At 43.2% G+C, this 22,832-nt stretch overlaps 1 protein-coding gene across 1 annotated transcript in view; it reads left to right on the top strand.

Moving 5' to 3' along the window:
* The window catches only part of LOC144669328 (glutamate receptor ionotropic, NMDA 2B-like), a 264,087-nt gene that overhangs the window by 239,059 nt on the left and 2,196 nt on the right, over positions 1-22,832 (top strand). Inside the window, exon 11 of the mRNA XM_078531691.1 lies at positions 18,694-18,932. Within this exon, the coding sequence (XP_078387817.1) occupies positions 18,694-18,932 (239 nt within the window). The remainder of the gene's footprint in view (positions 1-18,693; positions 18,933-22,832) is intronic.

The raw sequence follows: 22,832 nt of genomic DNA, 5'->3' as shown, positions 1-22,832 counted from the left end.
GCGCCTCGAGCCTGCTCTGCTATTCAATAAGATCATGGCTGATTTCTACATTCCCATCTAACCCCTATAACCTTAGATTCTTGTTAGGCAAGGGAATCAATCTACCTCTGCCTTAAAAATATCCAATGACCCCGCCTCCACCACCTTCTGGGGCAGAGAGTTACGAAGTCGCACAACCTTCAGAGAGAAAAATCCTCCTCATCTCTGTCCTAAAAGGGTGGCCCCTAATTTTAAAACAGCAACCCCTAGTTCTGGGCTCACCCACGAGAGGGTGATCCTTTCGACGTCCACCTTGTCAGTGCTGTTGAGGATCTTGTATACTTCAATCAAATCACCCCTCACTCTTCTAAACTTCAGTGGAAGCAAGCCCAGTCTGTCCAAATTTTCCTCAGAAGACAGCCCACTCATTCCAGGTATCAATCTAGTAAACCTCCTTTGATCTGCCTGCAATGCATTTACATCCTTCCTTAAATGAGGAGACCAAAACTGCACACAGTATTCGAGGTGCAGTCTCACCCATTCCCTGTATAACTGAAGCATAACATCCTTACTTTTATGTTCAATCCCTCTCGTAATAAAGGATAGGATCCCATTAGCCTTCTTAATTACTTAATGTACATGTATACTAACTTTTTGTGACTCATGTACTAGAACACCTAGATCCCTCTGCACCTCAGAATTATGCAGCTGTTGTCCATTTAAGTAATACTCTGCTTCTTTGTTCTCCCTGCCAAAGGAAACAACTTCATATTTTCCCACATTAAGCTCCATTTGCCAGATCTTTGCCCACTCACTCAACCTATCTATATCCATCTGCAATCTCCTTATGTCCTCTTCACAACATACTTTCCTACCTATCTTTGTGTCATCTGCAAATTTAGCTACCATGTCTTCGCTTCCCTCATCCAAGTCATTGATGTAAATTGTAAAAGGTTGAGGCCCCAGCACACACCCCTGTGGGATTCCACTCGTCACATCCTGCCAATCAGAAAAAGACCCATTTATGCATACTCTCTCCTTTCTGCCAGCCAGCCAATCTTCTATCCATGCTAATACGTTACCCACTACACCATGCGCTTTTATTTTCCGTAATAATCTTTGATGTGGCACCTTATTAAATGCCATCTGGAAATCCAAGTACAGCATGTCTACAGGCTCCCCTTTATCCACTACGCATGTTACTCCTTCAAAAAACTCCAATAAATTCTTTAAACATGATTTTCCTTTCACAAAACCATGCTGACTCTTCCCAATTGCCTTGAGCTCTTCTAAGTGCCCAGCTATAACCTCCTCAATGATCAATTCTAATAACTTCCCTTTGACAGATGTCAAGGTAACTGGCCTATAGTTTCCTGTTTTCTGCCTCCCTCCCTTCTTGAATAGAGAGGTTATATTTGTTACTTTCCAATCTGATGGAACCTTTCCAGAATCTAGTGAATTTTGGAAAATTAATACCAACGCATCAACTACCTCATTAGCCACCTCTTTTAAGACCCTAGGATGTAGTCCATCGGGACCCAGAGACTTGCCAGCCGACAGCTCCATCAATTTGCTCAGTACTGTTTCCCTAGTGGTTTCAACTTCACCAAGTTCCTTTCTCCCATTCACCTCCTCATTTGCAGCTATTACTGGAATATTTTTTTGTATCCTCTATAGTGAACACAGAAGCAAAATATTTGATCATTTCTTCTGCCATTTCCTTATTATCTACTATTAACTCCCCAATGTCACTCTCTAGAGGACCAACTCTCACTTTACTTACTCTTCTCCTTTTTAAATACCTGTAGAAACTCTTGCTATCTGTTTTTTCATTTCTAGCTAGCTTCCTCTCATATTCTAATCATTTGCTCCTGATTAACCTTTTAGTCATCCTCTGCCGTTCTTTATATTCTGCCCGATTTGAAGCTGTTAAAGCTGCAACATGAGTATTGAATGTGTTAACACTGTGTGATATCAGCATTGGACATGTTAAAGCTATGTGATATCAACATTGAATGTGTTAACGCTGTGTGATATCAGCATTGGACATGTTAAAGCTATGTGATATCAATATTGAATGTGTTAATGCTGTGTGATATCAGCATTGGACATGTTAAAGCTATGTGATATCAATATTGAATGTGTTAACGCTGTGTGATATCAGCATTGGACATGTTAAAGCTATGTGATATCAATATTGAATGTGTTAACACTGTGTGATATCAGCATTGGACATGTTAAAGCTATGTGATATCAATATTGAATGTGTTAACATTTTGTGATATCAGCATTGGACATGTTAAAGCTATGTGATATCAATATTGAATGTGTTAACATTTTGTGATATCAGCATTGGACATGTTAAAGCTATGTGATATCAATATTGAATGTGTTAACGCTGTGTGATATCAGCATTGGACATGTTAAAGCTATGTGATATCAATATTGAATGTGTTAACGCTGTGTGATATCAGTATTGGACATGTTAAAGCTATGTGATATCAATATTGAATGTGTTAATGCTGTGTGATATCAGTATTGGACATGTTAAAGCTATGTGATATCAATATTGAATGTGTTAACACTGTGTGATATCAGTATTGGACATGTTAAAGCTATGTGATATCAATATTGAATGTGTTAACGCTGTGTGATATCAGTATTAGACATGTTAAAGCTATGTGATATCAATATTGAATGTGTTAGCACTGTGTGATATCAGTATTGGACATGTTAAAGCTATGTGATATCAATATTGAATGTGTTAACACTGTGTGATATCAATATTTATTGCGTTCATGCTGTGTGATATCAGTATTGATGCATTAACAATGTGTGATACCAGTATTTAATGTGTTAACGCTGTGTGATATCAGTATTGAATGCCTTAACACTGTGAGATAGAGTCATAGAGTTATACAGCACAAAAACAGGCCCTTTCTCGTGTCCATGCCGGCCATCAAGCCCCTATCTATTCTAATCCCATTTTCCAGCACTTGGCCCATAGCCCTGTATGCTGTGGCATTTCAAGTACTCATTTAAATACTTCTTAAATGTTGTGAGGGTTCCTGTCTCTGCCACCCCCTCAGGCAGTGTGTTCCAGATTCCAACCACCCGCTAGATGAAAATATTTTTTCTCAAACCCCCTCTAAATCTCCTGCCTCTTACCTTAAACCTATGCCCCCTGATTATTGACAGCTCCACTAAGGGGAAAGGTTTCTTCCTATTTACCCTATCTATGCCCCTCATAATTTTGTATTCATCTATCAGGTCCCCCCTCAGCCTTCTCTGCTCTAAGGAAAACAACCCTAGCCTATCCAGTCTCTCTTCATAGCCGAAACATTCCAGCCCAGGCAACATCCTGGTGAATCTCCTCTGCACCCTCTCCAGTGCAATCACATCCTTCCTAGAGTGTGGCAACCAGAACTGCACGCAGTACTCCAGCTGTGGCCTAACTACTGTTTTATATAGCCCCAACATAACCTCCCTGCTCTTATATTCTGTGCCTTGGCTAATAAAAGCAAGTATCCCATATGCCTTCTTAACCACCTTATCTACCTTTGCTGCTGCCTTCAGAGATCTATGGACATGTACACCAAGATCCCTCTGATCCTCTGTACTTCCTAGGGTCCTACCATTCATTGAGTATTCCCTTGCCTTGTTAGTCCTCCCAAAATGCATCACCTCACACTTCTCAGGACTAACTTCCATTTGCTACTGCTCTGCCCATTTTACCAGCCCATCTATATTACCCTGTAATCTAAGGCTTTCCTCCTCACTATTTACAACACCACAAATGTTTGTGTCATCTGCGAACTTACTGATCATACCTCCGATACTCATGTCTAAATCATTAATGTGCACCACAAACAGCAAGGGTCCCAGCACCGATCCCTGCGGTACACCACTCGTCACAGGCTTCCAATTGCAAAAACAACCTTTGACCATCACCCTCTGCCTCCTGCCACTAAGCCAATTTTGGATCCAATTTGCCAAATTGCCCTGGATCCCATGGGCTCTTACCTTCTTGACCATTCTCTCATGCGGGACCTTGTCAAAAGCCTTACTGAAGTCCATGTAGACCTCATCTACGCAACTAGTTACCTCCTTGAAAAATTCAATCAAATTAATCCCTGCCTCTCCAAGTGGAGATCAATCCTGTCCCTCAGAATTTTTTCCAATAGTTTCCCTACCATTGATGTTAGACTCACTGGCCTGTAATTACCTGGTATACCCCTACTACCCTTCTTAAATAATGGTACTGCATTTGCTGTCCTCCAGTTCCCTGACACCGCTCCTGTGGCCAAAGAGGATTTGAAAATTAGTGTCAGAGCCCCTGCAATCTCCTCCCTTGCCTCACATAGCAGTCTGGGATGCATCTCATCTGGGGATTTATCCACTTTTAAGCCCTCTAAAACATTTAATACTTCCTCCCTTTCGATGCTCATTTGTTCTAGTATATCACAGTCCCCCTCCCTGATTTCTACAACTACATCGTCCTTCTCCATAATGAACATAGATGAAAAGTAATCATTTACAACCTCACCTACGTCCTCCGGTTCCATGCACAGATTGCCACTTTGGTCCCTAATGGGCCCTACTCTTTCCCTGGTTATCTCCTTGCCCTTAATATATTTATAAAATTCCTTGGGATTTTCCTTTATCTTGCCCACCAGTGTTTTTTCATGCCCCGTCTTCGTTCTCCTAATTACTTTTTCAAGTACCCCCTACACTTTCTATACTCCTTTCAGGCTTCTGCTGTTTTCAACCCTCTATATCTGCCATAAGCCTCCTTTTTTTTGCCTTATCCAATCCTCTATGTCCCTTGATATCCAGGGTTCCTGGACTTGTTGGTCCTACCCTTGACCTTTACGGGAACATGTTGGCCCTGAACTCTCACCATTTCCTTTTTGAATGGCTCCCAATGGTCTGATGTAGACTTTCCTACAAGTAGCTGCTCCTAGTCCACTTTGGCGAGACCCTGTCTTACCATATTGAAACTGGCCTTCCCCCAATTCCGGACCTTTATTTCCGGACCATCCTTGTCCTTTTCCAAATCTAACTTAGGTATCTGTATTGAATGTGTTGACACTGTGTGATATCAGCAATGAACATGTTAAAGCTCTGCGATATGGGGCTGCATCTTCCGGTCGGGGGGTGGGGCCAGCTCGCCAACACGTACAATGATGCGGGGTGACATCGGGCCTGTGTCCTGACGTCACCATGCTGCATTTAGATTTTCAGTTCGGCGGGTGCGCAGCCGAATCAACTGCGTGCCCGCCGAACTGTCAAAGGCCTATTAAGGCCATTAAAAAAGTAATTAAATTGATTAATGGACCTGCCCATCCAACCTTAAGGTTGATGGGCAGGCGAAGAGGCCAGGCGGCCTTCAGAAAAAACATGAAACCTCATCCACGGGCGGGATGAGGTTTCATGAGGGATTTAAAATATTTATAAAATGTTGAAATAAAAGAAATTGACATGTGTCATGTGAGGGGATGTGTCAGGAATTTTTTTTTCATCTTTATTGACTATTTGAAACCTGAGCCGATCTCCCTGAGGCAGCACTTTGCCTCAGGGAGATCTGTGAGCTCTTTTGCGCGCACGTCATGCTGGGTGGGCCTTAATTGGCCCACCCACATAAAATGGCAGCGTGTCCCTGACCGGGGGCGCCAACCGATAACCCACCTGCTCGCGCCCGCTCCCGCATAACCCCCCCCCGACGGGGGGAAGATCTTGCCCATGAGTATTCAATGTGTAACATTGTGTGATATCAGTATTGAACGTGTTACGGCTGTGTAATATTCGTAATGAATGTGTTAACGCTGTGTCATATCAGTATTAAATGTGTTAAAGCTGTGATGTCAGTATTAGACCATAAGACATAGGAGCAGAAATTAGGCCATTTGGCCCATCGAGTCTGCTCTGCCATTCAATCATGGCTGATAAGTTTCTCAACCCCATTCTCCCGCCTTCTCCCCGTAACCTTTGACCCCCCTTACCAATCAAGAACCTATCTATCTCGGTCTTAAATACACTCAATGACCTGGCCTCCACAGCCTTCTGTGGCAATGATTTCCATAGATTCACCACTCTCTGGCTAAAGGAGTTTCTCCTCATCTCTGTTCTAAAAGGCCTTCCCTTTACTCTGAGGCTGTGCCCCTGGGTCCTAGTCTCTCCTACTAATGGAAACATCTTCCCCACGTCCACTCTATCCAGGCCTTTCAGTATTCTGTAAGTTTCAATCAGATCCCCCCTCATCCTTCTAAACTCCATCGAGTATAGACCCAGAGTCCTCAAACATTCCTCATATGTTAAGCCTTTCATTCTTGGGATCATTCTCGTGAACCTCCTCTGGACCCTCTCCAGGGCCAGCACATCCTTCCTGAGATACGGGGCCCAAAATTGCTCACAATATTCTAAATGTGGTCTGACCAGAGCCTTATAAAGTCTCAGCAGCACATCCCTGCTTTTATATTCTAGTCCTCTCGAAATAAATGCCAACATTGCATTTGCCTTCCTAACTACCGACTCAACCTGCAAATTAACCTTAAGAGAATCCTGGACTAGGACTCCCAAGTCCCTTTGCACTCCAGACTTTTGAATTCTCTCCCCATTTAGAAAATAGTCTATGTCTCTATTCTTCCTACCAAAGTGCATGACCTCACACTTCCCCACGTTGTATTCCATCTGCCACTTCTTTGCCCATTCTCCTAACCTGTCTAAATCCTTCTGCAGTCCCCCCACCTCAATACTACCTGTCCCTCCACCTATCTTTGTATCATCTGCAAACTTAGCCAGGATGTCCTCAGTTCCTTCATCTAGATCATTGAATGTGATAAAGATGTGTCACATCAGTATTGAATGTGTTAACATTGTGTGATGTCAGCATTGAATGTGCTGAAGTTGTGTGATATGAATATTGAATGTGTTAACACTGTGAGAAATCAGTATTGAATGTGTTAGAGCTGCAAAATATCAGCATTGACAGTGTTAACACTGTGTGATATCAGTATTGAATGTATTAAAGCTGTGATATTAGCATTGAAAGTATTAACGCTGTGTGATGATAGTATTGAATGTGTTAAAGCTGTCTGATATCAGTAATGAATGTGTTAAGATGCAATGTGAGTATTGAATGTGTTAACACTGTGATATCAACATTGAGTGAGTTAAAGCTGTGAGATATCAGTAATGATGGTGTTAAAGCTGTGTCATTTCAGTATTGAATATCTTAAAGCTGTGTGACATCAGTAATGACTATGATAGTGTGTGATTTCTGTAATCAACATTTTCAATCTGTGTATTATCAACATATTAAGGCTTTGTGATACCAGGAATGAATCTCTTAACATTGTGTGCGATCAGGAATGGATGAATACAATAACATTTAAATACTAAAGTTAAACTTTTCATTTTCTATGATACAAGAAGTAAACATTTTAAGGCTGTGTGGCATCAGTTATCAGTGTACTAACATTGTGTGATATCAGTAATGAATGTGTTAACATTCTAAACTCAGTAATGGATATATAAATGCTGTGTGATATCGTTAATGAATGTTTACTATTGTATAATATCAGTTACAAATGCATCAACAATGCATGATATCAGTAATGAACGCAACAGCACTGTTTATGTCAGTAATGAATGTGCCTATATTTTGTGATAAATATGTGTTCACAGTGTGTGATGTCAGTAATGAATGTGTTAAAGCTGTGTAACATCAGAAATGAATGCCATAGCACAGTGTGGTTTCAGTTGTTTGGGGGAGATGTGGTGTAGCAGTTACATCACTGGATTAGTCATCTAGGGGATTAGGCTAATGCACTCAGGACATGGGTTCAGCTCCCATCATTGTAGCTGGTGGAATTAAAATTCAATTAATAAATCTGTAATAAAAGGCTGGTCTCAGTAATGGTGACCATTAAACTATCAATTATTGTAAAACCCCATCTGGTTCCCTTTAGGGAAGGAAATCTGCCCTCCTTACCTGGTCTGGTCACATGTGACTCCAGACCTACAGCAATGTCATTGACTCTTCACTGCCCTCTGAAATGTCCTGCCAAGCCACTCTGCTCAAGGGCAATTAAAGATGGGCAACAAATGCTGGCCTTGCCAGCGACGCCCACATCCCATGAAAGATTTTTTTTATTAGCTAATAAATTTGTTAAACCTGTGTAATATCAACAATGAGTGTAACAATTGTGTTTTTTATAAGTAATGAATTTGTAACACTATGATCTCAGTGAGGAATGTGTTAACATTATGTGATATCAACAACCAACTTGTCAACACAGTGTGATCTCAATAATAAAGTGTTCACACTGTAATACCGGTGCATTGTGTAAATGTGATAAACGCTGTGTTGCTGTATTGATATCAAAGCACCAATCACTCAGCAGGTAAACATGTTGTGAGTTCATTTATTTAGACCATGCACATAAGAACATATGTACAAAGGTATAAAGCTTGAAGACATCAGCAGCAGAGCCATGTGTACTGTGTTCTGCTCACAGACCAAAGTGAAACTGAGACTGGATCACATGACACACTTCCCTTCTAGTGATGGCATGCTGCTATCCCTTGAAGGCATATTACAGTGATAACACTGTGTGATTTCATTAATGAATGTGCTAAAACTATGTGAGATCAGTAACGATATGTTCACACTGTCATATCGGCAATGAGGTAGTATCAGTAAGGAATGTATCAAGACTGTGATATCAATAAGGAATGCGTTAACACAGTGTGATATCAGTAATGCAGTGCTGACATTTTGTGATATCAGTAAAGAATGTGTTAATGCTTTAAGATATGAATACAATAACATTTAAATACTAGTAGTTAACTTTTTCATATTCTATGATACAAGAAGTAAACATTTTAAGGCTGTGTGGCATCAGTTAACTAAAATCAATGTGTTAACAGCGTGTGATATCAGAAAATAAGTTTTAACTTTGTGTGATTTCAGTATAACCATAATAAGACCATAAGACATAGGAGCAGAAATTAGGCCATTCAGCCCATCGAATCTGCTCCGCCATTCAATCATGGCTGATAAGTTTCTCAACCCCATTCTCCCACCTTCTCCCCGTAACCTTTGATCCCCTTACCAATCAAGAACCTATCTATCTCGGTCCTAAATACATTCAATGACCTGGCCTCCACAGCCTTCTGTGGCAATAAATTCCATAGATTCACCACTCTCTGGCTAAAGAAGTTTCTCCTCATCTCTGTTCTAAGAGGTCTTCCCCTCGGGTCCTAGTCTCTCCTGCTAATGGAAACACCTTCCACACATCCACTCTATCCAGGCCTTTCAGTATTCTGTAATAATAATAACCTGTGTTAATGCTGTGAAATATCAATAATGAATATATTAAGATTGTATGATCCCCATAAGGAATATGTTAATGTTGTGTGAAATTAGTGAGGAATGTATTAACATAGTGATATCAACAATGAAGTTGTTAACATAATGTGATTATCAGTAATTAAGTGTGAAAGCTATGAAATATTAGTAATGAATGTGTTAACATTCTGTGATACCAAGAGTGGATGTGTTAACACTGTGATGTCAATAATTAATGTGCTAAAACTTTGTCACATCAGGTAAAGAACGTGTTAATACTGTGTGATATTAGTAATGAATGAGTTAATGTGCAATATCATTAATGAATGTATTGACCTTGTGTGATATCACTGGTAAAGTTTTAATCTTATGTGATGAATGTATTAAAACGTTGTGATATCCTTAAGGAATGTGTAAATGTTGTGTGATATCAGCAATGAATGTGCTAACACGGGGTGATATCAGTAATGAATGTGTTAACTCTGGGTGATGTTGGTAATGGATGTTTTTATACTGTGTGATATCAATATTGAATTTTTAATATTGTGTGATATTGGTAATGAATGCATTAACACTTTGTGATATCACTAATGAATGCATTATCGCTGTGTGATATAAGCGATGAATCTGTTAACATGGTGAAGTGGGTAGTGAATGTATTAACACAGTGTGGTATCAGTAATGAATGTATTAGCATTGTGATAATCTGCATTGAATGTGTTAAAACTGTGTGATAACCTGTATTGAATGTGTTAAAGCTGTGTGATACCAATATTGAATGTGTTAATGCGTGTGATATCAGTTTTGAATGTGGTAATGCGTGTGATATCAGTTTTGAGTGTGTTAATACGTGTGATATCAGTTTTGAATGTGTTAATGCGTGTGATATCAGTAATGAATGTGTTAATGGGGAGGCGGTGGCGCAGTGGTATTATAACTGAACTAGTAATCCAGAGACCTGAGTTCAAATCCCATCACGGCAGATGGTAGAATTTGAATTTGAATTCAATAAAAAAACATCTGGAGTTAAAAGTTTAATGATGATTATGAAGCCATTGTCAATTGTCATAAAAACCCATCTAGCTCACTAATGTTGTTTAGAGAAGGACCTGGTCTGGCCCTACATGTGACTCCAGAACCACAACAATGTGGTTGACTCTTAAATGACCTAGCAAGCCACTCAGTTGTATCAAACTGCTAAAAAGTCTAAAAGGAATGGCCCTAACAGCACTGTGGGTGTACCTACACCAAGTGCACTGCAGCGGTTCAAGAAAGCAGCTCACCACCACCTTCTGAAGGGCAATTAGGGATCGGAAATAAATGCTAGCCCAGCCAGCGACACCCACAGCCCATTAATGAATAAAAAGAAAAATGCGATGTCAGTAATGAATGTGTTAATGCTGTGTGATATCAGTCATGAATGTATCAACATCACTGCATGCACCTCCTCCTATAACTGTTTGAAGTTCTCATTGCTGAGACAAAAGTGAGACAGTGTGGTAAAGCCCAGAGTAGGGGTGTCCAATTATGTAGAAAGACTGGAGGAAGTTGAGCTCTTTGGTCTGGAAAGGAGGCATCTGAAAGACAAGCTTCTAGAGTTAGATTGAATATCAATTTGAATAGGCAAGGCAAATGCAGATTATAATTGGCGAGAATAGTGCTGAATTTGCAGGGTTATGAGACAGCAAGAGAATGGGATTAATTGGACAGTGGGATTAATTGGATAACGGTACCAAAGAGGCATGATGGGTTGAATAGACTCCCTTACAGCTGTGCTGTAAGATTCTATAATTCTACAATAAGCCACATTGGCACTGGTTCAAACTAATAAAAGGTAATTTTAGTTCTGATATTTGAACATTCCTTACACATTGAGAAATCAAGAAATGACAAGGGAACCCTGATACAGCAATGGAGGGGAAAATTAAAAATTGGTTGAAAAGGGGTTGAGTGGAAAATCATGTGGAATGCTTACCACCATGAGTGGATCAGCTATACAGGGCGGGTGGGGGTACAAGGAAGACTGGAAGAGCAATAGTGATAGGCGATTCGACAGTGATGGGAATAGATAGGTGTTTCTGCAGCCGCAGATGTGAATCCAGGATGGTGTGTTGGCTCCCTGATGCCAGGGTCAAAGATGTCACTGAATGGCTGCAGAGCACCCTGACGGGGGCTGGGAGGGTGAACAGCCAGCAGTCATGGCCAAATTAGTACCAAAGACATTGGCAGAAAAAGAGATGTGGTCCTGCAGTCAGAATTTAGGGAGCTAGGTAGGAAATTAGCAAGGCAGGACTTCAAAAGTAGTAATCTCCAGATTACTCCTTGCACCACACGCAAGTGAGTATAAAAATAGGAGGATAAAATAGATTAATGCATGGCTGGAAAGATGGTGTAGGAGGGAGGGGTTTAGATTCTTGGGACACTGGGGGAGATGGGACCTGTACAGGCCAACAGGGTTGCACTTAAATAGAGCTGGGACTGAGTTCCTTGCGGGTGATTTGCTAATGCTTTTAGGGAGGGTTTAAACTAACTTGACAGGGGTATGGAAACCAGGAGGAAATATCCGAGAGGAATACCAACGTGCACAGAATACTGGGAGAGACAGATAGCATTAGAGTGGAAATAGTAAATTATCAGGTGGGGTCAGGGTAAGGGAGAAAGTAATAACGTCTAAATCGGAGTTAATGTGCATGTATGTGAATGCACGGAGTGTGGCAAATAAGATTGGGGAGTTACAGGTGCAGATTGCCATGTGGAAATACAATGTTGTGGCTATAACAGAGACCTTTCTCAAGGAAGGGCTGTGGGTGTTAAATATTCCTGGATTCAAGATGTTCAAGAAAGATAGGAAAGGAAGAACAGGAGTGGTGGCATTGATTAAGGGGAGCATTGCAGTGCTGGAGAGAGAGGATGTCCCAGAGGGGTCAAGGACAGAATCTATTTAGCTGGAGCTAAACTGGAACAAAAAAGGTGCAATTACATTGCTTGGTGTAGTCTATAGGCCACCAACTAGTGGGAAGGATGTAGAGGAACAAATTTGCAGGGAAATTACAAAGGGGTGCAAGAATTAGAGAGTAGTTATAGTGGGGGACTTTAATTATCCAAATATAGACTAGGATAATAATAATGTAAAGGGCAGAGGTGCAAGAGTTCCTCGTGTGTGTTCAGGAAAATTTTCTACAACACTATTTTTCCAGTCCAACATGGAAAGAGGCACTGTTAGACCTGGCTCTTGGTAATGAGGTGGGCCAAGTGGATCAAGTGTCAGTAGGAGAACATTTAGGGGACAGTGAGATTGTATCATAATGTTTAGATTGGCTGGGGAAAAGGACAAAGAATAATCCAGAGTAGGAATAATTAATTGGGGGAAAGATGCGAAGGCATTAGAGACAGTGCATAAAATATTCACAAGAATGGTTCCAAGGACGAGGATCTTCAGTTACAAAGGTAGGTTGGAGAAGTTGGGACTGTTTTCATTGGCGAAGCGAAAGCTGAGACAGGATTTGGTAGAAGTATTCAAAATCATGAGGTGTCTGGACAGAGTAGATAGAGAGAAACTGTTGCCACTCACGAAAGGATCGAGAACAAGAGGGCACAGATTTAAAGTAATTAGCAAAAGAAGCAAAAGTGATATGCAAAAAAAACCTTTTCACGCAGTGAATGGTTGGTGTCTGGGATGCACTGCCTGAGAGAGTGATGGATGTGGGTTGAGCTGAAGCATTCCAAAGGGAATTGGCCTGTCATTTGAAAAGGAAGAATGTACTGGGCTACTGGGAGAAGGGCGGGATAGTGGCACTAGGTGAATTGCTCATTCAGAGAGCCAGAGCAGACACGATGGGCAGAATGGCCTCCTGCCCTGTAACAATTCAGTGATGGTGAATTCAGACGAAGCAAATTGCCTTTCTCATAGGAACTTAGGGATAGAAATAGGCCCATTCAGCCCCCCCAAGCCTGTTCTTCATCCATAATCACCTCTTGACCTTTTGAGGAAACCTACATGTTCATTAGCAGGATCTCAACCCACAAGAAATATTAAAGTTTGCATTTTTTGTGGTTAACTCTATTTGATTTTTAAATAGTGGTCTGGTGCCACTTGCATGCGATTAAGGTTAAACAACTTCCTACTCCCTCTGGATCCTGATTTATAATCTAGGTCGAACTGGAGAAAACAACATCTCCTGTGGTTACTGGCTGCTCCAACATGAGAAGAACTTGACAGCCTCAAAATTCAGTTCCTCGGGGCTACTAACTAGGCGTTCTCTCTCAAGGGGGCACTGGCAGATTTGAGAAATTGTGGCTCACCTCAGGAGTCCTCTTCTGAGGTGATTAGTTTAGCACAAATGAGGCAAAATTTAATATTTCTTGTGGGTTGAGATCCTGTTAATGAACATGTAGGTTCCCTCAAAAGCTCTCAAGGCTTGGAGGGGGGCCTGAATGGCCTACTTCTATCCCTAAGTTCCTATGAGAAAGGCAGTTTGCTTCATATGAATTCATCATCACTGAATTGTTACAGGGCGGGAGGCCAATCGGCCCATCGTGTCTGCACCGGCTCAACGAATGAGCAATTCGCCTACTGCCACTATCCTGCCCTTCTCCCCATAACCCAGCACATTCTTTCTTTCCAGATAACAAGTCTAATTCCCTTTGGAATGCTTCAGCTGAACCCGCCTCCGTCGCACTCTCAGGCTGTGCATTCCAAACCCCAACCATTTGCTGCGTATCACTTTTGCCACGGCTTGTGGTTGGCATCTAACTGGGCTACAACTGACCAAAGAGTGCCTGCTACCAATACTGGACGACCAAAGTAGGGCTGTGTTCCCACTCCCAGCACTCACATCCCTCATCTTGGCAAACAGGTAAAGGTGAGTTTTTAAGGAGAGGTACAGACGAAGGAATCGATGTGCTTATCTCTGTTTTCTGGAAAACATGGAGTGACTATAAAGGCTGGGGGATGAAAGGGATCTTACTAAATTGGACACTGTAAACTAGTGCTGTAACCTAAACACCTCTGATATTGAAGCAATCCGTGTCCATATGGAACAAGATCTGGACAATATCTAGGCCTGGGCTGATAAATGGCAAGTAACATTCATGCCACACAAGTGCCAGGCAATGACCATTTCCAACAAGAGACAATCTAACCATCTCCCTTTGACATTAAAAGGCCTTACCATTGCTCAATCCCTCACTATAAACATCCTGGGGGATACCATTGGCCAGAAACTGAACTGAACTGAACCGGCTATATAAATACAGCGACTACAAGAGCAGGTCAGAGGCTAGGGATTCTGTGGCAAGTAGCTCACCTGACTCCCCAAAGCCTGTCCACAATCTACAAGGCATAAGCCAGGAGTGTGATGGAATACTCCCCACTTGCCTGGCTGAGTGCAACTCCAATAGCACTCAGGAAGCTTAACACCATCCAGGATGAAGCAACCCGCTTGATTGGTACCACATTCACCACCTTAAACATTCACTCCCTCCACCACTGACGCACAGTGGCAGCAGTGTGTACCATCTACAAGATGCACTGCAGGGACTCACCAAGGCTCCTTAGACAGCACCTTGCAAACCCGCAACCACTACCACCTAGAAGGACAAGGGCAGCAGATAGATGGGAACACCACCAGCTGGAAGTTCCCCTCCAAGTCACTCACCATCCTGACTTGGGAATATATTTCTGTTCGTTCACTGTCGCTGGGTCAAAATCCTAGAACTCCCTCCCTAATAGCACTGTGGGTGTACCTACCCCAAATGGACTGCAGTGGCTCAAGAAGGCAGCTCACCACCACCTTCTCAAGAGCAACTAGCAATGGGTAATAAGTGCTGGCTCAGACAGCAAAGCCCACGTGAAAGAATAAATAAAGTAAATTTTAAAAAACTATTGGTAATTTGCCTCAAAGTGCCTGGAGTTCTCTGAATTTAGGTTAAGATGAATTAGCAGTTGTGTATTTATGTTGGATGTTGCGGTGTGAGATAAGCACTAATTATAAGGAAATGTCAGTTTGCATCTGAATATGACATAAGACTGTGGATGTACTGAATATCCTGAGTGGATGCAGTGCACCCTTTATAGGACAGATGGAGTATTAAAAGGGAAGCTTTGAAGATAACCTGCCTGTGCATATTATTTTCAAGATGCTAGTTTACAAATCCCTACAATGCCAATCCCCTTCTGCAGCCTTACACCACGGCTCTCAGTCCTCCACTTTCCCAGCTCTTCCATACCGTATGTCTCCCACCTTCCTCTGGAGCATCATGGATCCTGCTGTCAGACCTGGGTGCATCTCTTTGCCTTGGTTTACCTCTGGATTTAAAGCCAACCTTTTTGACCATCTCCCTAACTCTCACCTCTACTCTTGCTGAAGTTCAACACCTGCCCCCCCTCCCCGCAGGTGCTTTGGCTACATCAGTGGCATTCTCACCTCTGAGTCGGAAGGCTGTGGGTTGAAGCCTCAATTTAGGGTTTTGGGCACATCATCTAGACTTCAGTGCACACACACACACAGAGGCCTGGATTTTCCGGTCGCACCAGCAGTGGGAATCGTCGTGGGTGGGACCTGCAAATTTGGAGAGCGGCCAAAAGTCTGTTGACTTTGGGTGGGACTGGAAAATCCCGCCCATCGGCGCACATGCACGTGTAGGCACATGAGCTCATAAACACCCATGTAGACGAGGGCACACAGACATTCACACCTGGAGTACTGCGCACGGCTTTGGTCCCCATGAAGGAAGGATAGACTTTCCTTGGAGGCAGTGCAGCAAAGGTTTACTAGCGAGGCTCCTGGGATGAGAGAGCTGTCCTATGAAAGGCTGGGTAAATTGGACCTAGACTCTCTGGAGTTCAGTGGAATAAGCGGTGAACTCATTGAAACACACAAGAACCTGCAGAGGCTTGACAGGGTAGACACTAAGAGGTTGTTTCCACTGGCTGGGGAATCCAGAACATGGAGGCACAGTCTCAGGAGAAGGGGTTGATTGTTTAGGACTGAGATGAGGAGAAATTTCTTCACTCAAAGGATTATGAATCTTTAGAATTTTCTACACAGGAGAATTGTGGAGGGTCCATCGTTGAGGATGTTTAAGGTTGCGATAAGCATATTTGTGGCCTCTCAGGGGATTAAGGGATATGGAGAGCGGGCAGGAAAGTGAGTTGAGGCTGAGGATCAGCCACAATCGTAAGGATGTGAACACATTGGAGTGAGTGCAGAAGAGGTTTACAAGAATGGTTCCAGGGATGAGAAACTTCAGTTCCGAAGATAGATTGGAGAGCTTGGGACTGTTCTCCTTGGAGAGGCGAAGGCTAAGAGGAGATTTGATAGAGGTGTTCAAAATCATGAGGGGGCTGGACAGAGTAGATAAGGAGAAGCTGTTCCCGCTCATAAAAGGATCAAGAACAAGAGGGCACAGATTTAATGTGATTTACAAAAGAAGCAAATGTGACATGAGAAAAAACTTTTTCACACAGCGAGTGGTTCGAGTCTGGAATGCACTGCCTGGGAGTGTGGCGGAGGCAGGTTCAATCAAGGCATTCATGAGGGCATTGGATGATTATTTGAATCGAAACAATGTGCAGGGGTACGGGGAAAAGGCAGGGCAATGGCACTAGGTCATAATGCTCATTTGGAGAGCTGGTGCAGACACGATGGGCTGAAGGGCCACCTGCTGTGCCGTTAAAATCCCTGTGAATTCAGTATTGAATGGCGGAGCAGGCTCGAGGGACTGTATAATCTACTCCTGCTCCTACTTCTTATGCTCTTATGTTCATCTACACTCGCACACATACATTCGTAACGCATAAGGCTAGCAAAGACTGTCAGTGACACCAACCAGTTAACTTTGGATGCATTCACATAATGTTCCTTTCTGTGCTCCCGCAGAGGATCCACTAACATATCATCGATCTCCTGTGTCTTTGCCAATGGGGAATGAAGACTGTGTTGTTTTCTGATGAAGTGGAGTTCAAGGGCATGGGGTAATTGGATGTGGGATGTATTTTGATAATCACTTTAAAGCCACACATTCTGTCTTTATTTTTATAGAATACTTTAATATAAAATAGCAAAAGGTATGGCAATTAAAGAAAATTGAGGTAATTCAAGTATGCCAAGCACCTCAGCACCACCACTGGCTGTACTCACAATGTGATGAGTTTGATTTTTTATTTATTCATTCATCAGGTGTGGGTGTAGCTGACTAGGCCAGCATTTATTGCCCATCCCTAATTGCCCTTGAGAAGGTGATGGTGAACTGCCTTCGTGAACTGCTGCAGTCCCTGTGCTGTAGGTGCACCCACAGTACTGGTAGGGAGGGATCCAATTTTCTGTACCAGTTTGATACAGCTGAGTGGTTTACTAGGCCAGCTAAGAGTCAGCCACATTACTGCAGGTCTGGAGTCACATGTAGGCCATTCCAGATGAGGACAGCAGATTTCCTTCCCTAAAGGGCATTAGTGAACCAGATGATAATCAACAATGGTCATCATTAGACTTTTAATGAATTTTAAATTCCACCATCTGCTGTGGTGGGATTCGAACCTGGGTCCCCAGAGCATTACCCTGGGTCTCTGGATTACTAGTCCAGTGACAACACCACTACACCACTCCCTCCAATTTTTACCATTATCAATGTAGACATCGGAATTTAGACTAGCAAAAGTTGACACAAAAGTATGAGATAAGGGAAAGTGAGGTTTGTAGACGGGAAGCGCAGTGATAGATGGGTCAGCGCTGGATTAAAATGGTGGACAGAGGGAGCCCTCTCTGAATTTCCAGTTTTCTTCTAGTCTTCAAGGGGCATGCAGGCAGCAGACATTCCTCTATTTTGTCAGCTGCTTGCACAGGGGATGTTTTCAGGGCTAGATGGAACGAGAGGGAAGTGGGAGTAACTGGAAGGCTCTTTCAAAGCACCAGCACGGAACAATGGGCTGCATGGCCCCCTTCTGGGCTGTGTGATTTTAAGATCCTACTCCTGGCGTCTTCCATTTCCTCACCTCTTCCATGAGCTGTGCCCCTCATTGTTTTAACTAACTAGTCCCATGTTTTGGTTTTTCTAATTTCTTGAATGTTTCTTTCCATCACCTCAATCAGCTGTAATGCTTTTCGGGAGTTTTCGAGACTTTCCACCGACACTTCCCCTAGAGTTCTTCCTGCCATTCACCTAGTGCTTTGTTCTGATTTTATTAAATTGATTGTTTGTCTATCATTGTTTCTCTCCACAGGTACCGACTGACCTGCTGCGTATTTCCAGCACTTCCTGTCTTGAGGCAATAGATTTCTAGCCCTGACCTGCGATTCCCTGACTGGAATTTTTTTTTTTTTCTCTCTCTCTGTCCTATCTCCCCCCCCCCGCCCCCCCCCCAGGAGACATGGAGGAGCTGGAAGCTCTCTGGCTGACTGGCATCTGTCACAACGAGAAGAACGAGGTGATGAGCAGCCAGCTGGATGTTGATAACATGGCGGGTGTGTTCTACATGTTGGGCGCCGCGATGACACTGAGTCTTCTCACCTTCATCTGCGAACACCTCTTTTACTGGCAGCTGAGGCATTGCTTCATGGGCATCTGCACGGGCAAACCAGGCGTCTTGTTTTCAGTCAGCAGGGTAAGGCCCATACCTCTCTCTCTCTGCCCGCTTGCATTTGTCCACGTCACAACTTGGTTTGGGAGGGTTGGGAGGAGCAGTTGGTGCAGTAGTAACGTCACTGAGCTGGTAATCCAGAGACTCCAGGCTGATGCTCTGGGGACATGGGTTCAAATCCCACCATGGCGGCTGGTGGGATTGCTAGTCTCAGTAATGGTGACCATGAATCTGTTATCATTAAAAACCCACCTGATCCTTTTTAGGGAAGGAAATCTGCTGTCCTTACCTGGCCTGGCCTACCACAGACCCACAGTACTCTTAACTGCCCTCTGATATGGCCTAGCAAGCCATTCAGTCCAAGGGCAATTAGGGATGGGCAATAAATGCTGGCCTTGCCAGTGACACCCACATCCCATGAAAGAATAAATTAAAAGCAGTACATGGACAGATGCCGCTGATCAATGACACCAAGCGGGGAGAATAAGGGTCTGAGTAATTCACTCCCGAGGGCCTTTGATTAGAAGCCTTGAATTTAAATCTTTAGCTGATGAACAATCCCACTCACTGTCCCTGATTGGACAACTTGCTGCAGTTCACTGTCCCTGATTGGATAACTTGCTGCAGCTCACTGTCCCTGATTGGATAACTTGCTGCAGCTCATTGTCCTTGATTGGGTAACTCATTGCGTTTCACTGTCCCTGATTGGATAACTTGCCACAGCTCACTGGTGGTGATCGGATGGTCCACCATAGTTCACTGTACTTGATTGGGTGATTCACCCCAGCTCATTGATGCAGATTGGGTGATTAATCCACATGATGAAGATTGGGTTTAGGATCTGGCTCAGTTGTGATTTAGGCCCACCCCCCCACTTCACCGCCCAACCCGGGAAAATATGGACAACTGAGATTCCCATAAGATTTTACCTGTTCTGATTTCCCAGTTTTCTCAGCGTTTCATTTTTTTTTTATTGTAAGACATCTCCAAGGTAGATTTTTAAACAATTATACTACTCGCTGACACCCTGTCAGCGGATGGCGGTTCAGCCTGGGCTCTTGCACCAGAAAGCATTGAATGTGACTCCCTGCAGTGGCCCAATGTTTAAACATATCACCCAGTCTCTCACTGGGAGATCAGGGAGGTTCCGGGTTGGATTCCCTGTCTATGCTGGATCAGCTGTTCTCCCAGGCTGAGACCTCCCAAGGAGGATCCTGTTTCCCATTCATTATCTGGTCATTATCTCATCACTGTTCGTGCAACCTTGCTGTGTAGAGAATTGGCTGCTGTGTTTCCTGCATTACAACAGTGACTATCATTCAAAGGTTCTGCAGTGGGTATAAGCGGCTTTGAGACATCCTGAAGTTACGAAAGCTGCTGTGTAATCCTTCTTTCCTTTTGGCCAAGCTCCTTTTATTAAAGGGGGATGAAGGGGTAGCATCTCTCGCTACAGCCCTCTCTCCTTCTCCCCCGCTGCCCACTTGTGGTCTTGAGGGATGCAGGTCGTACGTGGTGTTTGTCCACTGTTTCCTGTTGTTCATTTCGAATAAATGTGAATGATCCACCCTGAGAAGGGGCCCAGAGAGGGGAAGCGCTCTTTTACCAGTGCACAATTTGTCAGCTGCTTGATTCTCGAGAGCTCTGGAATAAAGGGGTAACTCTGCAAATGTCTTGCCATAATTTTATCCACTCACTCTCTGTCTATACCCTGTTATATTGCTGCCATCTACACAATCTACACAACTCACTATGCCTCCTAACTTGGTATCATCTTAAGTATTGCTGAAAAATAGACACACTGTTGAAGCTTTTCATCTTGCACTCATCAGGACAAATCACAAGAATGCCAAATTGTAAAGGGAACAACAATTTATACAGCATGAGAAGAGAGTGCTGATTGGTTGGCAAGTGCACTCTGATTGGCAGAGGAGTTGCCATAGCGAACATGCCACAGTATAACTGATAACTGACAGTTAACCGTCAAACTTTTTAAAAATTCAAATCAGGCAGGTTGACTCAGATTGGCCAAGGCATTGAATGAACCAAGGAATGGCTGTGCCTATTTTGTCTAGTTAAAAAAGGTGTAACATGTGTACATGTTCCTTCTGGCCGAGAAGGACAGGGCCTTGTGTGTGAATATAGGTAGCCTCTAGCACGTATAAGTGAGCCACACTGCAAACCCGACTGATAACCTTAAATTGTTTGTCAATGTAATTCTTAGCACATGTTGTTCAATTGCGGAATCATGTCTAATGTTGGACTGAAGGTGGCAGCCTCTACCAATCGGAGTCCACTTGCCAACCAATCAGCACTCTCTTAGTGTAAATTGTTGTTCCCTTTACAATTTGGTATTCTTGCAAATTGTTCTGATGAGTGCAAGTTGAAAAGCTTCAACAGCACGTGTCTTTTTTCAGCAATACTTAAGTTCTGTACTACCAATAGATTAGCACCAGATCCAAACTTGGATGTACAAGTCTCTACTCCTTCATCCGAGTCATGGGTACATATAGTGAAAATACGAGATCTCAGTGATCCCTGGGTATCACATTCCACTGAGCAAAGTAACTTCCATTTATCCCTTCTCTGTCTCCTCTCAACCACTCACCTGCATTTCTATCGCATCTCATCATGTCTTCAGGATGCCCACATTAAAGTACTTTTTCAAATGCCATGACTGTTGTCATGCAGACAGTAATGTTGTGCCCAGTAAGATGCCACAAACAGTAAATGAGATGAATAACAGTTAATATTTTGGAGTGATGTTTCTTGAGGGATAAATATTGGTGAGGACGTTGGGGTGAGCTCCTCCCCGCTGTACTTTGAATAGCCCCATGTGATCTTTTGCGGTCACCTGAGAGGGCAGACAAGGCCTCGGTTTAATGTCTTATTCAAAAGGTGGCATCTCCAACAGTGCAGCACCCCCTCAATACTGCACTGAAGTGTCAGGGTGGACTATGTGCTCAATTTCTAGGAGTGGGCTGACTCAGGCGAGAGTGCTGCCTACTGGACAAAACTGACACTGCAGGATTTGCTTTGTCTCTGTTACAATGACTTGATTTACAGTAACATTCACGGCCCACTATTAGCCTGATTCTGCTGATATGTGAAATTTCCATCCAACGTGTTTCCTCGCTATCAATTTCATGAGTATTACGCTGAACTCTGTAGCTGCGTGATTCATGGTAACAAACTTCAAATCTGCAGAATGACACACGAGTTAAGTCAGAGGTCTGATGACACACCAAATTAATTCGGACAATGTGCAGCGGCCTTGGACTAGTTGTCTAAAAGCCATCCAGCTGTCCAGTGGCTCCAGTATAATTATAACCGGTGTGGGGCAAATTTGAAATTCTCCCAGCAACCCCAACTCCACTTTGAGCAGAAGGTGATGCGGCATCAGCAGAATAAATCCATGCCGGTTCTTGACACTGTCTACAGCCATTAGCAGTTTCAAAGGAAGGACTGAACAGGCTTGGGGCTCCTTATTCTAGGAAAGGGAAGGCCGTGGAGTGATCTCATTGAGGTCTTTAAAACTGTGAACAGGTTTGATAGGGAAAACTTTCCACTTATGGGGAAACCCAGAACCCCTGCTCCTCCAGCTACCACACCCTAAGAGGGCATTGGCAACCATGGATTGGTCCATGATTATGCTTGGCAAAGCGCTGCAGTAGTTTTCCATTGCCTTCTGCAGTATGGCTGAGCAGGAAACTCTCCCACTCTTACCATCTGCCATCAGGCATCTTGGAAGGATTCGCAGGCTAATAATCAACCTGTTTGGCCACATTATAAATGCACCCTCCCATGGTCATCAAGTCCTGAAGTGGGACCTGAACCCAGAGCATCTGGCTCAGAGGTAGGGACACTACCATTGCACCACAAGACCCCCATAAGCTAAAGCTAGGGGCCTTAAAGATAAGATAGTCA

This window comes from Cetorhinus maximus, chromosome 29 (assembly GCF_964194155.1).
Source record: "Cetorhinus maximus chromosome 29, sCetMax3.hap1.1, whole genome shotgun sequence".
In the NCBI taxonomy this organism is placed as follows: Eukaryota; Metazoa; Chordata; class Chondrichthyes; order Lamniformes; family Cetorhinidae; genus Cetorhinus; species Cetorhinus maximus.
This window is presented reverse-complemented; position numbering and strand designations above follow the sequence as displayed.